At 30.4% G+C, this 13392-nt stretch overlaps 3 protein-coding genes and 1 non-coding gene across 4 annotated transcripts; 2 read left to right on the top strand and 2 right to left on the bottom strand.

The window, feature by feature from the left end:
- Nucleotides 1-184: 184 nt before the first annotated feature.
- On the bottom strand, nt 185-257 carry Trnar-ucu. The gene has a single exon. It is a non-coding gene; the product is annotated as a tRNA-Arg (tRNA).
- Nucleotides 258-2719: 2462 nt separating this feature from the next.
- LOC122500186 (homeobox protein rough-like) lies at nt 2720-8221 on the top strand. Its single transcript, XM_043608975.1, has 3 exons — nt 2720-3736; nt 5697-5931; nt 6957-8221. Exons 1-3 carry the CDS (start codon nt 3298-3300, stop codon nt 7147-7149), a joined length of 867 nt encoding a protein of 288 aa, XP_043464910.1. The 5' UTR covers nt 2720-3297; the 3' UTR covers nt 7150-8221.
- On the bottom strand, nt 7609-9097 carry LOC122500187 (chromobox protein homolog 1-like). Its single transcript, XM_043608976.1, has 2 exons — nt 8727-9097; nt 7609-8645 (listed from the first exon to the last, which is right to left on the bottom strand). The coding sequence occupies exons 1-2, from the start codon at nt 8849-8851 to the stop codon at nt 8528-8530; spliced, it is 243 nt and encodes an 80-aa protein (XP_043464911.1). The 5' UTR covers nt 8852-9097; the 3' UTR covers nt 7609-8527.
- A 474-nt stretch (nt 9098-9571) lies between these two features.
- Nucleotides 9572-13356, top strand: LOC122500184 (heterogeneous nuclear ribonucleoprotein A1, A2/B1 homolog). The gene is made up of 4 exons (XM_043608974.1): nt 9572-9777; nt 10613-11549; nt 11630-11805; nt 12533-13356. The coding sequence occupies exons 1-3, from the start codon at nt 9757-9759 to the stop codon at nt 11779-11781; spliced, it is 1110 nt and encodes a 369-aa protein (XP_043464909.1). The 5' UTR covers nt 9572-9756; the 3' UTR covers nt 11782-11805; nt 12533-13356.
- Nucleotides 13357-13392: the final 36 nt, after the last annotated feature.

The raw sequence follows: 13392 nt of genomic DNA, 5'->3' as shown, positions 1-13392 counted from the left end.
TGAAACTTTTGCAAATCTACCTACTCTGCGTTGGCCTTAATGTTTGCATAAATTTATTGATTTAATTCATTTCATTTGAAGTAGTTTTCAGTTTAGGAAAAGTGGATTAAAATGATTTAAATACTACATTTGAGTTGTATTTACTTATTAAAAGTATTTTTACCAAAAAAGGAAAAAATAAAGTCATCCCTTGTGGGGATCGAACCCACGACCTTTGGATTAGAAGTCCAACGCGCTATCCTCTGCGCCAAAGGGACTTGAGGAACAAGCGTCATAAAGAGGAGTCTTTGGATTGAAGTTCAGGTACGTAATAAAAATGTTCAACCCACAAGTGGAAAATAATTTTTATTAATGAAAAATTATTAATTTCATAGATTCTAGTGAAAATTTTTTTGGAAGCTTATTATAAAAGTTTAAATTGTTTTAAGGAATTTTTGACTCGAATCTCAAAGGAAGATTAATTTTTTAAATATTGTAGAAGTGAATAAAATTTTTCTTTTACACTCATTTTATTTAGTTTTACACACCATAAAATTTTTTTTAATATTTATTAATGATTCTTTCTAACTGGAAGGTTCAGGGAAGCTTACCTCGAGTTCTATATGTGATATAGCTTCTCTTTAATTCCGGTTGAGCTTCTGCATATATTTATTGTTATTTTATTGACCTTTATATACATTTTAATTAAAAATTAAATTTTAATATTGTTTTATCAGCAAATTACAGAAATGAGCAAGCATTAAACTCACCAAAGATTCGAATCAATATATATATTGAAAATTCAAATTACTATCGACTTTTGAGCAAAGAATAAAAGAAAATTTTTCTTTTTGTTTTTAAATTATGAAGCTTACATGAAACTTATTGCATAATTCTTTAAATGATGTTCGTTTTTGACTGTTTGCGAAAATTGACCATATATTGCATGAAATTTTAAAATTTCTTAATTTTTTTTTTCTTACCTACTTTTATACGCAATGTTTGGTCAACTTTTGCTTCAAATATTGAAAGAAAAGTGGACATTTAAAGAAGACTTCATTACTTATAATAAGTTTCGTATAATCTTTGCAACTAATAATGATTCCAGAGTTTGTAATTTTAACTTTTAGGTCTAAGCAATAAATTCAATAATTTATTTTCATTTTAAATTTTCATAATATGTTGAACAATTTTCGTTCTAAGAAGAAAAAGTACATGTAATATTTTTTGCATCTATTGGCAATGAAAATTACCACCGCGGGCTCGGTGTCGCTAGTGTTTTACACCAAAAATGGACGAAATGGGTGTACAAATTTAAAAAAATATAAACTTATATTGTGACTTTTCGGTTTTAATTTTAAGTAGTTTATCAATAAAAAGATAAATCATGACCAGCAATCTTAACAAATATTTCTTAAACATTAGAATACTTTAAATATTAACATTTTTTGCAACCTTGTACACCCACAGAAGCCATTTTTTTAGTTCACTTTATGGTCACTACGTGTCGCATTGCAATTTTAAATCCCCAATTACTCTAAAAATGGAAACAGTAGGAGTAGTAGGAAGGAGTTTGAGTTTAAGCGAGGAGCCAATGGGAGCATATCAAGAAATCGATGTAATTAGCAAGAACCAATGGGAAACGACGTGTTTTGACATGCGCACTCCCTTCTTTTGAAACACCCACCAATAGCTTAATTTGATTTACGCATTATTAAGAGGATTGTGATTATTCGACGTGAAAACGTAATGGCGTTTTCACATTGTTAAAACAATTCTATGGACCTATTCTTCTCTTTCAAAATGAGATAATAATCTACTTCAATAATATCATAATGTAATGAGTTTATTTGACCAAATTTTAAATAATTTTACATTATATATATTTCATTTTTATATCAATAATATAATTCAATATGTAAATATTTAAATGTTAGGTTTATTCTTCTCGTTTTACTATATTTTCCAAGGATATCAAATTGAGACAAAAAACGTATCAAAATAGTTGCGAATCAACGTTTTGATTCGTTTTTTTGTTTCAATTTGATATCCTTAGAAAAATGTTGCTTCGTAACTATCTGGATACCTTTTTTGTCTCAATTTGATATTAGAAAAATTTCAATTTTTGCAATTGTTAAAACAGTAGCTATATAATATGAAGACATCTTTATTAATTATTTCCCACAGCTATATATAATCGTTTTGCTGTGATGGAATCGAAAATTATTTTTTTCTGAGTAATGAAACTTGAGTTGAGGGTAATATTTGAAGAGCTTTTGCAAAAGTATATATCAATTCAGATTCCTATAATAAGAGATGAAGAATAAGTTTCCCGATTGCTTCTTGTGCAGATGACCATAAACACGCAGCAATATTGAGAAATATCTATTCCCTGGAAAGATGTTTCTTTAATTAAGTACACAATATATAAATATTACTTCTTTTTACGAAACATTAAGAATTTTATTGATATCATATTCATATCATAATCTATTTAATGCAAATAATGTTAATGTGTAAATCTTCTTTCAACGTCGCCTTTATTCAAAAATACATCTGCATAAATTCTTTTGTTAAAGTTTAATGAATTTGCATTAAAATATTTTTTTTCTTGAACTGCCCTGTAAGAACAAGTGTATTAGAAGTTTTCATTATTAAAAAGTTAGAAGCTGCATATTAATAGCTTTTTTTATATTTATTATAATTATTGATAATATCAGTTATTTGAGTCAAATAAACTTTTCCGTGTTTAGTATAGAAAACAAAGTGCGAATCAAATTTGCATTATTGTTATTGAGATATTAAGGACGAACAAAAGAGGGAAGAAGGGGTAGAGATCTACCTAAAATCCCCACCCCATCCTCTTCTTACTGTATCCATCGGTGAGGGAATGGACGGTATTCAAGGGTGATCCAGACGCGTGGCACCTCTCAATCAAAAAGTGTTGAGGTCGGAAGTTTAAATATCAAACTAATTTCATTTTTATTAATGACAATTTAATACCACTCTCAGCATTTAACAAATTTTTTTACTAAATTTCACTTATTTTTCCTCGTCAATTTTAAAATTATAAGAAAACCAGTGCAAAAAAGTCTCAGTGTTTTCAATAATTCGTCTAATGAAATAAATACATACTTCCATTCATATTAAATACTTATAAATAAATACTTCTATTCATATATTTTACCTCGTGCTTTCCCTTTTAATCCAGTAATTCAGAGAAAAAATTAACAAAATATGAAAAAAAATGAAAAATGTCATTTAAAATAGAAAAAGCCCACAAGTTGGGTTTAAGAATAAAGGAAAAATTATTTCCAAATGTCATCTAAGGCAAAAGCTCTGCAACCCTTGGGAAGACCGTCTTCTCCTAGGAAATTTTTTGCAAGACTTTACGGACATTTGGAAACAAATGAAAAGGATAAGGAGAAGATCATCAAATTGCCGGATGAAAAATCATTAAATGAAGAATCGCGGGATGAAGTTGATCCTTGTCAGGGGGAAGTGACAGAAATTCACTCGAATTCATTGATTTGCAAACCAAAAGTCGCTTGGTCAAAGATAACTCAGGAAGAAGAAAGAAGACCCGAGAGAGTTTCAAATTTACCTCTATTAGGTTTGCCCTTTTTTCCTCAAGGATTCCTCCCTGCTGGCTCTCCTCATTCCCTAACTTTAGCGCAGCAGAATTCGCTGCAACATTTTCATGGATTGCCAATTCATGGACAACCGGTTCATCATCTTCATGGACTTTCTGCCTTTCGTAAGTTTTCATCTTTTAGTTTCATTACATTTTTTTTTAATCTCAATTTTGTCACTTAGAGTTTTCAAATTGAGACAAAAAAACGAATCAAAAGTATTGCGAAGCAATAACCTTTTTGTTCGTTTTTTTGTCTCAATTTGATATCTGCAGAAAAACTGTGTTAATGATTGTAATTAATTCACTCTTTTCGGCAATTAAATTTCTATATCGTCTATAATTTGAATCATATTCAATCAAAGAAAATAAAAATTAGAAAATTTTCCTGAATGTTTTTTAACTATATTATTTATATTGTATTATTACTTCGGGTTTTCTTCTAAAAAGTACCCGGCGGGAAATATTATATTAATTTTGGGTCCGATTTTCTTATAAATTTTGAATTTTAAGTTGTTAAGACTTAAGACTGAAGAAAATTGTTAAATTCAAAAACTTATAGGAAAATCGACCTAAAACTAATATATTTCCTGCGGGGTTCTTTTTATTATGATTGTAACTTTTTAAATTATCAAACCTTAATTTTTTTTATATTTTGAACATTTAAATATTTTGAATCAATATCTTTTTTAAAAATAGTAAGTCCGTTTTTTCAGAGAACAATGAGTTTAATTTATAACGCCAAAAACTCGAAATAATTGTTATGAATGTGAGTTACACAAGTATGTATTAAATTCTAATTCGCATTACAAATATTCAATACTTGTGCCAAACATGATCGGCTTATCTAATCGCCATATATATTTGTATATATCATATAATAAATAATCCCATAATCTGTATACCTGTATCTCGATAAATATAGAATATAGATGTATAAAGAAAATATGAAAGACGGACCCCTTGTGTATGTCCGCTTTCAAATTTCATTTCACATGCAACTGATATGCAATTCCTTTAAACTTCTTCGGTTATTTTTTCTTCTTTTTACAATATTTTAAATTCCCTTTTCTTCATAGATCGAATATAAACTTTTGAAATACATTAAAAAATAAAGAAATTATGCGGTGACAATTTCAAAAATATAGTAATTTTGAAATAAAAGAAAGTAAAAATTGATAAAACGAGGTAAATATAATTTGATAATAGAAGAAATGTGCGAATACCAACATTTTCTTCAGCATGTTTGTCATTTATACTCATTTCGCATATTGCGTGAGAACCGCACATTGTTCGGCAAAGCTCTATCGTTTTATATATTAATTCTGATTCTGATAACCTGGCTGGATGCAACTGAGAATCCGCGCCATAACTATATATTTGTTATTACAACAAACGACAGAGTGTTGCCCATGGATGGTATACACTTGCAAAAGGATTTATCTTCGCCTCGCCACCTCACAGCGATATTGTGATGAGATTACGGGGCGCAGTTGGCCGCGTTTCAATGTGAAATACACACCCCCGTTCCGTATTTCCACTTTCCAACAACCCCACGTTTCTCTTTCTACATCAACAGTGCTGATCTTAAGCGGCTCTCCTCTCCTGGCAACGGACAGCATTGTTATAGAGACACAGAATGCTTGTGTCCATTTAGCAAAAATTTCAAACTTTCCATCATTTATCATGTACATACATATAGAATAAAAGTCGTTCTCTTATATTTCGAAAAATTTACATTTTATCCACATTTTCACTATATAAATAAGACTTAAAATTTGTCATTGCAATAATGAATCAAAAATCTGAATATTACCTTTGTCACATTATATTGGCCGCGCAGGTAAACTGCAATGTGATAAATGATATGCCGGAAACAGGATGCTTGAGGCTTCACACAATCTGTTCTAATGAAACAAGACCCTTCACTTTGATTACACATCATCTGTCAATCTTTCCTTTTTCCGTTTAATATTCTTCTTACCATAATTATTCAGCCAAAAATAGATATAGACAATAAAGTCCAAGAACTGTAATTTTTAGAATAAATTTTCAAATCGTATTAATTTTGTAATATTATTTAAAGTTGCAAGAAGAAGAAGAAAAGAAGGAAGGCCCAGGCGACAGAGGACAACATTCAGTGGGGAACAAACATTGCACCTTGAAGTTGAATACCGTCGAGGAGAATACATTTCTCGAGGACGACGTTTTGAGCTTGCTGAAACTTTAAGACTCACTGAAACGCAAATAAAAATTTGGTTTCAAAATCGACGAGCCAAAGATAAGAGGATAGAGAAGGCGCAAATCGATCAACAATATCGGTATAGAACATTTTTTCATTAAGCATTTATTATAATAAACATTTTGTATAATTCTAAAATTAAATCAGGAATAAGTGCTTATTTAAACAACAAATAATATTTTAAGTCTCTTATTACTTTTGTTAATAAATCTCTTATTAAAAAGTATTTAATAATTTGTTTAAAATTATTAAACGGACTATTTAAAAAAAAATAGTCCGCAAGGCGTGTGCGAAAAGAAATTACACATCATTTATTTAAATGGTGACAATATAAATCGAAACGCTCGTGGGACTGCAGCCGATTCAGTTGCACCTGTTTTGGATAAATAGAAATTTTGTGTAATGCATTTATCTATGGTTTATTGAGCAAGCACACGAGTGATTACATACTCTACAGGGCGAATAATCCCAATGATACTATACAGGGGTGTTTCTAAATAGACTTCAATTGGATTACAATCTTCCGTTATTGTTCTTTTCTCCCCCAAAAGAAGTAATAGTATTTTGTCAACTTTCTTGTAGTCAATTAAATCTGTCATGAACGTCATGAATGACATCGAAATATGTTGAATATAATATCGATAAGCACTGTCATTTTATTCAAATAGTCTGCTTCTCTTTATAAAAATTAAAAGAATAGATTTTCATGATGATCTCACAATAAAATGTTCTTTTATGTTCTTTAAATATTTTTTATTTATCTCTCAAGTTGCATAGTAACTGTACAAAATTCTTGGTACAAACGTATAGATTTCTAATTCTACAATAATTTTCAAGTTGACTTGTCAAATAATTGAGTAAAGTCTTTTTTTCCAATGAATACCAAGATTCAGTGGCGGATCCAGAATTTACTCCAGGGGGGGGGGGGTCATTTATAGATTCGGCGAGCAACGACCATAATTAGCTGACCTTTTTTTTTTATGTAAATTTTTCGCCCCAGGGGGGGGGTCATGACCCCCCATGACCCCCCCTGGATCCGCCACTGCCAAGATTTGTACATATAATTTCCACTTTTTTAATTATTAATTAATTTTTTGATTTCAGAAATTTTGCACTGACGACTGGTTTGGTAAATTTTCCGATATGTGGAAATGGCAATAATCTTTGCCTATTTAAAGATATTTCAACTCATACATGCAATCCTGTGAATTTTACAAACAATTTAACATCCGTCAAATATTCTCATCACAGTAGTAGTGGAAGCGAAACCTCGGAAAATCCATCAAACGTTGTATAAGAAATTAAATTAAAACTATAAAAATGTATGTAATGAATAACTGTTTTAAATTTACCATATTGGTTGAATTTTTTGAAAAATCGTTCGCCTACATATAGTAAAAATTATTTCCATACGTTGTATAAAAAAACCTAAATTAAAATCTATTTTTACTATTATTTATACCAAATGATTCTAGTCTTATTTACGTAATTGTCTAATTAACATGCACTTAGGACTTTATTACATTTTTTAAGAAGTTGAAACATGTATGTTGAAACAATAACTTATAGATGTTTTTCTTTTTTTTTAAATATATTAGGTGGCTTTAAAAAAAAGTTCTTGCTTCATTACAAAATAAAAATGTGGATTTTAAATCTTCTGTGAATTTACGAAATATTAAAAAAAATTAAAACATGAAAATTATTTTAAACTAATATATTTTGTGTCATCTGTAAGCAATAAACAAAGACAATAAAATAAAAGTTTATATGTTTAATTTTAATTTCCATACATCTTTATACATACAAACTATAGTAATATTCATTGACTTCTCCTCCTTATAATTTATTTGCTTGTAGTACAATGTACAAATCCAGATCTTTACTACTTGTCACAATGTATTCACATTTTTAATTCAAGACTATTGTGAATACTCAATACGTACTTAAATCTTGTTAATAGTATTGCATTTCTAAGTAAAAACAGTATAAATACTTATTAATAATAGTCGATTGAAAAAGAAATTACAATAATAGTCCAGTTAACTGTAGCTTTAAAAATAGTAAAAGTTGTAATAGTTCAAATACTTATTACAAATAATCAGTTAACAGATGTTTTGACATGTAGAATTTCTGATGAAATACTTATGGAAAAATGATGGTATTTGAAAGTTTTAAACATTTCATCCAGGTACCTTAATAGTATAAATTTAAATAAATTACGTAAGACTAGAATTTACTGACAAAACGATAGGCGACTGACAATTAGTTTCAATGTAAATTGTTAAATTCAATGGAAAACAGACATTTTTTTTACAATATACAATGGCACGATCTTCCAAAGTATACTTGTGTAATCACTGCTTAAACTCACGCAATTTTTTACATTTGTTGTACTTGTAATCAATGCTCAATTGTTATATACAATATGTCAATATCAAAAATATAGAAAACACAAAATGAGGCTTGAAAAATAAACTTATATGCATATTCAGTACTTCAATATAAAATAGAAAGTCGAAAATACAAATATATAAATAATATTCCCTATGGAAAGACAATTATAGAGAAACTTTGAATAATTACTTATCAAAAAAGACTTACACTTATACACCATCGTTCATACAATAATTATTTTCTAGAATATAGGTCCATTTTTCCTAAATAGTTGTAAATTTCTACTTCGGTTTCGTGGTATTCCATGTTAACCTATCTTCGTAAAATTGAATTACAGTTTGTGGACACAAAAGATTCGCCTCCTTTGCAGTTACCAAATCAGTTTCTTCAGTTCCCTTCCTAAAAACGAGAATAAAATTCTCTTTCAAACAAAGAAGTACAAAAATCAAAAATATATTTAAAATTCTATATTTTACTCACCATTTCATTAAGAACATTAATTCTCCACTCGAATCGGTTGCACCGATAATTTTTTCAGGTTGCAATTTTCTTTTGAATCCGTGAGGTTTCCCTTTATCTTCGTTGACTTTACTTTTCTTATTCATTCTGAAGCTTTGTGGGAATTTTTTCGATTAATTTCAATTAGTCATATATTTTCTCATTAATTTAAAATATTTCTCTTCAATGTATCGTTAATTCTTATTTTACTTAAATTGTCAACTTTACACTGTTTCAAAAAACTTTTTTACGCATATTTAGCTGAATATTTAATAATGTTTCGAACAATTTTTTGTTTATAAACGAAACACTGAAATTCTGAGTTCTATTTGTCGTCTGCTTCGAGTGGTTATCAAACTTTCCACCAGATGTGTTCTTACTTGTTTATTTCCGGAAATAACAAAGTCAAAAAACTTTTAAATTTATGTAAATTATTATTAGAAAACAGTTCTAATTTATCAAATTACTTTATTGTAAGACAAAATATAATTATTTTTCTATACACTACCTTATATGTAGTATAATACTAATTATTTAAGAACTTTTATTGTAATCTAAACTCAAAAGCTCAAGAGAGTGCTTATTTTCTATGTATCTATATATATACGTCAAGTTTTTTGGTAAATTATAATTGGTAAAATTATAATTGCTTTTAGTTGATTAAATGTAAAGAAAAATTCTAAATGTCAAAAATAGGACTTTTCGTAATTATAAAAAATTCCAAAATTCGATATTTGGAAAAGAATATTAAAAATTTGATAATTTTCTAACATTTAAAACTGCGCATGTGTGAAAATGATCTGGTTCGTTTCCGGAAGAAGGGTTCACACGAGTGACTCGAGGGAGTTGATCGATTCTAAAGTTGACGTTGACGTGTACGAGTGCGTACAAGACATCAAACGCTTCGCATTATTCCAGTTATTTTACAAATCAAACAACAGAGAGTGGAAGATTTTTTGGAAATTTGTCTTGAAATACAAACAAGACGTCCAATTCCAGAAAATCGGACAAAATGGTGAAGATGGATCATGATGTAAGTAGAAATTTTTTTCTTAATTTGTTGCATAAAGAAATTGCATTAAATAATTTATAATAATGCCGGATTATCTGGAACGAAAGTTTTTATTTTCTAGATAATTTGCAAATAACTTTTTTAATTATATATTGTCTCCCTATAAATGCCTGTATTCGATAATTTATAAATTTCTATTTCCTTTCGAGTTTTATCAATTAATCTGACGATGTTAGTTAACAAAGTTGAATTATTTAACTATAATATGATGATTCTTATATAATTGGCTTTTTTAGGTGATTTTAATTACAATTTACATTTTTGTTTGATGGATTTTTTCGAAATGTATCAATTGATATGAGATAGCAATTCCCTTCGAGTTCTTGACAGTTTTTATTTTATTTTTTTATGATGGCGGCGTACCCACGCTTCGCCATATTCATTTCATTCAACCGGTAAAGATAAAATTTGTTTTCATTATTCTTTCTGGAAATATTGCACAATAGTTTCAATTTTGAAAAAAGGATAAATTCCCTTATTATTGTAATTTTGGCCTAATTTTGCATAGTTTATGTAAAATATAAAATTTTTAAGAAATAATTTTTTGTTTAATGCCACTAAAATATCCACCAAGCTTTAAATTTCAAATCGTAATTCTTATGTTTTTACCCTTAACAAAAGTACATGAAATACGAATTTCGATACTCACTATTTTTCGTTTTCAATGAGTATTTATTATTTTTGTCTTTTTTTAGAATTTCAATGATAAAGATTTGCGTAAAACGAATTGTGTATTTTAATTTATTTGTTACATATTTTGCTTTCACTGAATTAAATTCTGTAAATTATTTTCTAGGATGGAAATAAAAATGAGCCAGAGCACGTGAGGAAACTATTCATCGGTGGACTTGACTACAGAACGACTGACGACTCCCTAAAGAAGCATTTCGAACAATGGGGAGATATTGTGGACGTTGTTGTGATGAAGGATCCCAAGACAAAACGATCAAGGGGATTTGGATTCATCACCTATTCCAGAGCTCATATGGTTGATGACGCGCAGAATGCGAGACCACACCGCGTCGATGGTAGAGTCGTCGAACCCAAGAGGGCCGTTCCCCGGCAGGAAATTACAAGACCAGAAGCAGGAGCTACTGTCAAAAAATTGTTTGTCGGTGGTTTGAAGGACGATCACGAGGAGGAGGATCTCAGATCATATTTCCAAACTTATGGTCAAATTAATTCCGTTAGTATTGTAACGGATAAGGAATCTGGCAAGAAACGAGGATTTGGATTTGTCGAATTCGATGACTATGATCCTGTTGATAAAATTTGCCTTCAGCGAAGCCATCAAATCCGTGGAAAACACGTTGATGTGAAGAAGGCTTTGAGTAAAGCTGAGATGGCTTCGGCAACTAGTGGAGGAGGTGGTGGTGGTGGACGTGGTGGTCAAGGTGGAAGAGGAGGACCGAGAGGTGGAAATCAAGGAGGCGGAAGCTGGGGAGGACGTGGAGGTGGCGGCGGAGGAGGTGGTGGTGGTGGCAACGACTGGAATAATGGAGGTAATCAGGGAGGATACGGCGGCGGCGGAAACCAAGGAGGCTGGGGAGGTGGTAATGGACCGTGGGAAAATCAAAATCAAGGTGGTAATTGGGGAGGTCAAGGAGGCCAAGGAGGTTACAACAGTGGTGGAAACTGGAGCAATGACAACTTTGGAGGAGGCTACCAACAAGGTTACGGAGGTGGACCTTTGAGAAACAATTACAATAGTGGTGGACGATCAGCACCATACGGTATTTATATCTCATAGTTGAATATTTTAATGATCACTGTTTTTTACTTTTCTTTACTTAATTTAATTTCTATGTAACAGGTCAAATGGGTGGAAACAGCGGCGGCGGTGGTGGAGGTGGTGGTGGTGGCGGCGGCGGAGGTGGTTATGGTGGTAACCAAGGTGGATACGGAAATAATGCAGGAGGAAACATGGGAGGAGGTGGTGGTGGCGGAGGTGGAAGAAGATACTAAAAAGTCCTGGTTTTTCTTCAATCGGTGAGAATACTTTTTTCATTCATTTAACCCCATTTCATTTCAATTTCAAAAACAGAATTTGAATTACGTAAATTATTATTGGAAATTTTCCGTTGACTAAATTATAGAAACCCTAAAAAAAGCTTTACTTTCACAATGGTTAATTTTTGAATTACTTGTTTTTCAAAGCTTTTTCCAATCAATTTGATAAAAAAATTTATTTATTCCTAAAAATGAAAAATTAACTACATTATAAACAAAGAAGGTAAAATTTGAATATCCAGATAAATATTACTTTTAATATTTGCGTTGAAGTGAAATGTAGAGCAATTTTAGATCTAAACAGGGTTGAGACGATTTAAATCATGGTAGATAATTGACGTGAATAGAATCACTAGGCTTTGATGAACTGTCTTAAAAAAGCAGCTTAGTTCCAAATTTTGTAAATATTGATTAATTATTATTATTATTATTACTGAATATAATGGAGTTTTAGGAAATAGTCGTGAATTTCTGGGATAAAAAGCTAGATTTAAATAGAATACAATAAAAAAAAGTATGTAATTTAAAAAATGGAATCCATGATTTATGTCCAACCCTGGACGGTGCATCTACATAAGTTAAGAGGATATTAACGATTATTCAGGTAGTTTTGAAAGGAGAATGTAACACTTGGACTTAGAGCTTTTTACAGTAATTGGGCATCGTTAAGTAACTTCACTAACAATTTGTGACTTTTGAACCTCAGGTGACCCCTACTTGTCTTCTAGTCATCAGTACTTCTGTACTGTTTAGTTTGGAGCAGGCAGGGCTAAAAGGCTAGAGACAAGACCAGGCAGGACAATCAGGATTCAGGACAGAGAAGCGTCATCTGTTAGATTGCTGTGAGGGAGGCTTATTTCTCTATAACATTTGGTACCTAGCACCTACTGCATCAGTTACATGTTCGTCCCAATATTATTGTGAAAAAAGAAAGAGTTGTACCACAGTTTTATAGACAATACTCGCACCCTCTTGTGTCACGTGTATTTATATTATTTAATAGAGACATGAAAGGCAGTAATCGATAGGAATGTCGTGCTACAATAATAGAAAATCTATATTCTGACCGAATATAATCACACTATTGGCATTTTTTCACTATTGGCATCTGGCTTCACTCAATTGACTCTTTAAGCAGATGTTCCGCTCTTGTTTTATTTTTCTTAATATTTATTTACAAAAGTCTTACTGTCGTGCGCCTTAATCCTAATTGGCCTTTAAAAACACTAGTTTTTCAAATTTATGCCATTTAACAATTTTAGAAAAACCTCTATGAGTTTTAGTGTTAGGAATAAAAAGTAATTTTTTGACGACCCGGTCCATATAAGAATCAAGCTTTTGAATATATGAAAATAATGAATGACTCTTATGTAGACTAAAGAATATGAAAAAAAGATATGCCAGGAAAAATAAAACTGATATCAAATGTATAGGCAGACTATTTTGTAGTTCGTCTAGGTTAATCAATTTACTTTTAAGTTGTAATACTACAGTTAGATAATAAAACAGACCACAACCTTTTCAACGATATTTTTCAATTCGAAGATTCATTATTTAATAAATAAA

Source organism: Leptopilina heterotoma, unplaced genomic scaffold (assembly GCF_015476425.1).
Source record: "Leptopilina heterotoma isolate Lh14 unplaced genomic scaffold, ASM1547642v1 Lhet_182, whole genome shotgun sequence".
In the NCBI taxonomy this organism is placed as follows: Eukaryota; Metazoa; Arthropoda; class Insecta; order Hymenoptera; family Figitidae; genus Leptopilina; species Leptopilina heterotoma.
Note: the sequence above shows the minus strand (reverse complement) of the source record. Positions and strands in the feature narration are given on the sequence as shown.

What these genes read in the sequence shown, in the direction of transcription:
- LOC122500187 (XM_043608976.1), bottom strand. Translation starts at nt 8,851, where the DNA reads ATGAATAAGAAAAGTAAAGTCAACGAAGATAAAGGGAAACCTCACGGA. An exon ending in TTAATGTTCTTAATGAAATG is followed by an intron (nt 8,646 to 8,726) that starts GTGAGTAAAATA and finishes TCTCGTTTTTAG; the next exon opens with GAAGGGAACTGAAGAAACTG.
- LOC122500184 (XM_043608974.1), top strand. Translation starts at nt 9,757, where the DNA reads ATGGTGAAGATGGATCATGAT. An exon ending in TGGTGAAGATGGATCATGAT is followed by an intron (nt 9,778 to 10,612) that starts GTAAGTAGAAAT and finishes ATTATTTTCTAG; the next exon opens with GATGGAAATAAAAATGAGCC. An exon ending in TGGACGATCAGCACCATACG is followed by an intron (nt 11,550 to 11,629) that starts GTATTTATATCT and finishes TCTATGTAACAG; the next exon opens with GTCAAATGGGTGGAAACAGC.
- LOC122500186 (XM_043608975.1), top strand. Translation starts at nt 3,298, where the DNA reads ATGTCATCTAAGGCAAAAGCTCTGCAACCCTTGGGAAGACCGTCTTCT. An exon ending in TCATGGACTTTCTGCCTTTC is followed by an intron (nt 3,737 to 5,696) that starts GTAAGTTTTCAT and finishes TATTATTTAAAG; the next exon opens with TTGCAAGAAGAAGAAGAAAA. An exon ending in CAAATCGATCAACAATATCG is followed by an intron (nt 5,932 to 6,956) that starts GTATAGAACATT and finishes TTTTGATTTCAG; the next exon opens with AAATTTTGCACTGACGACTG.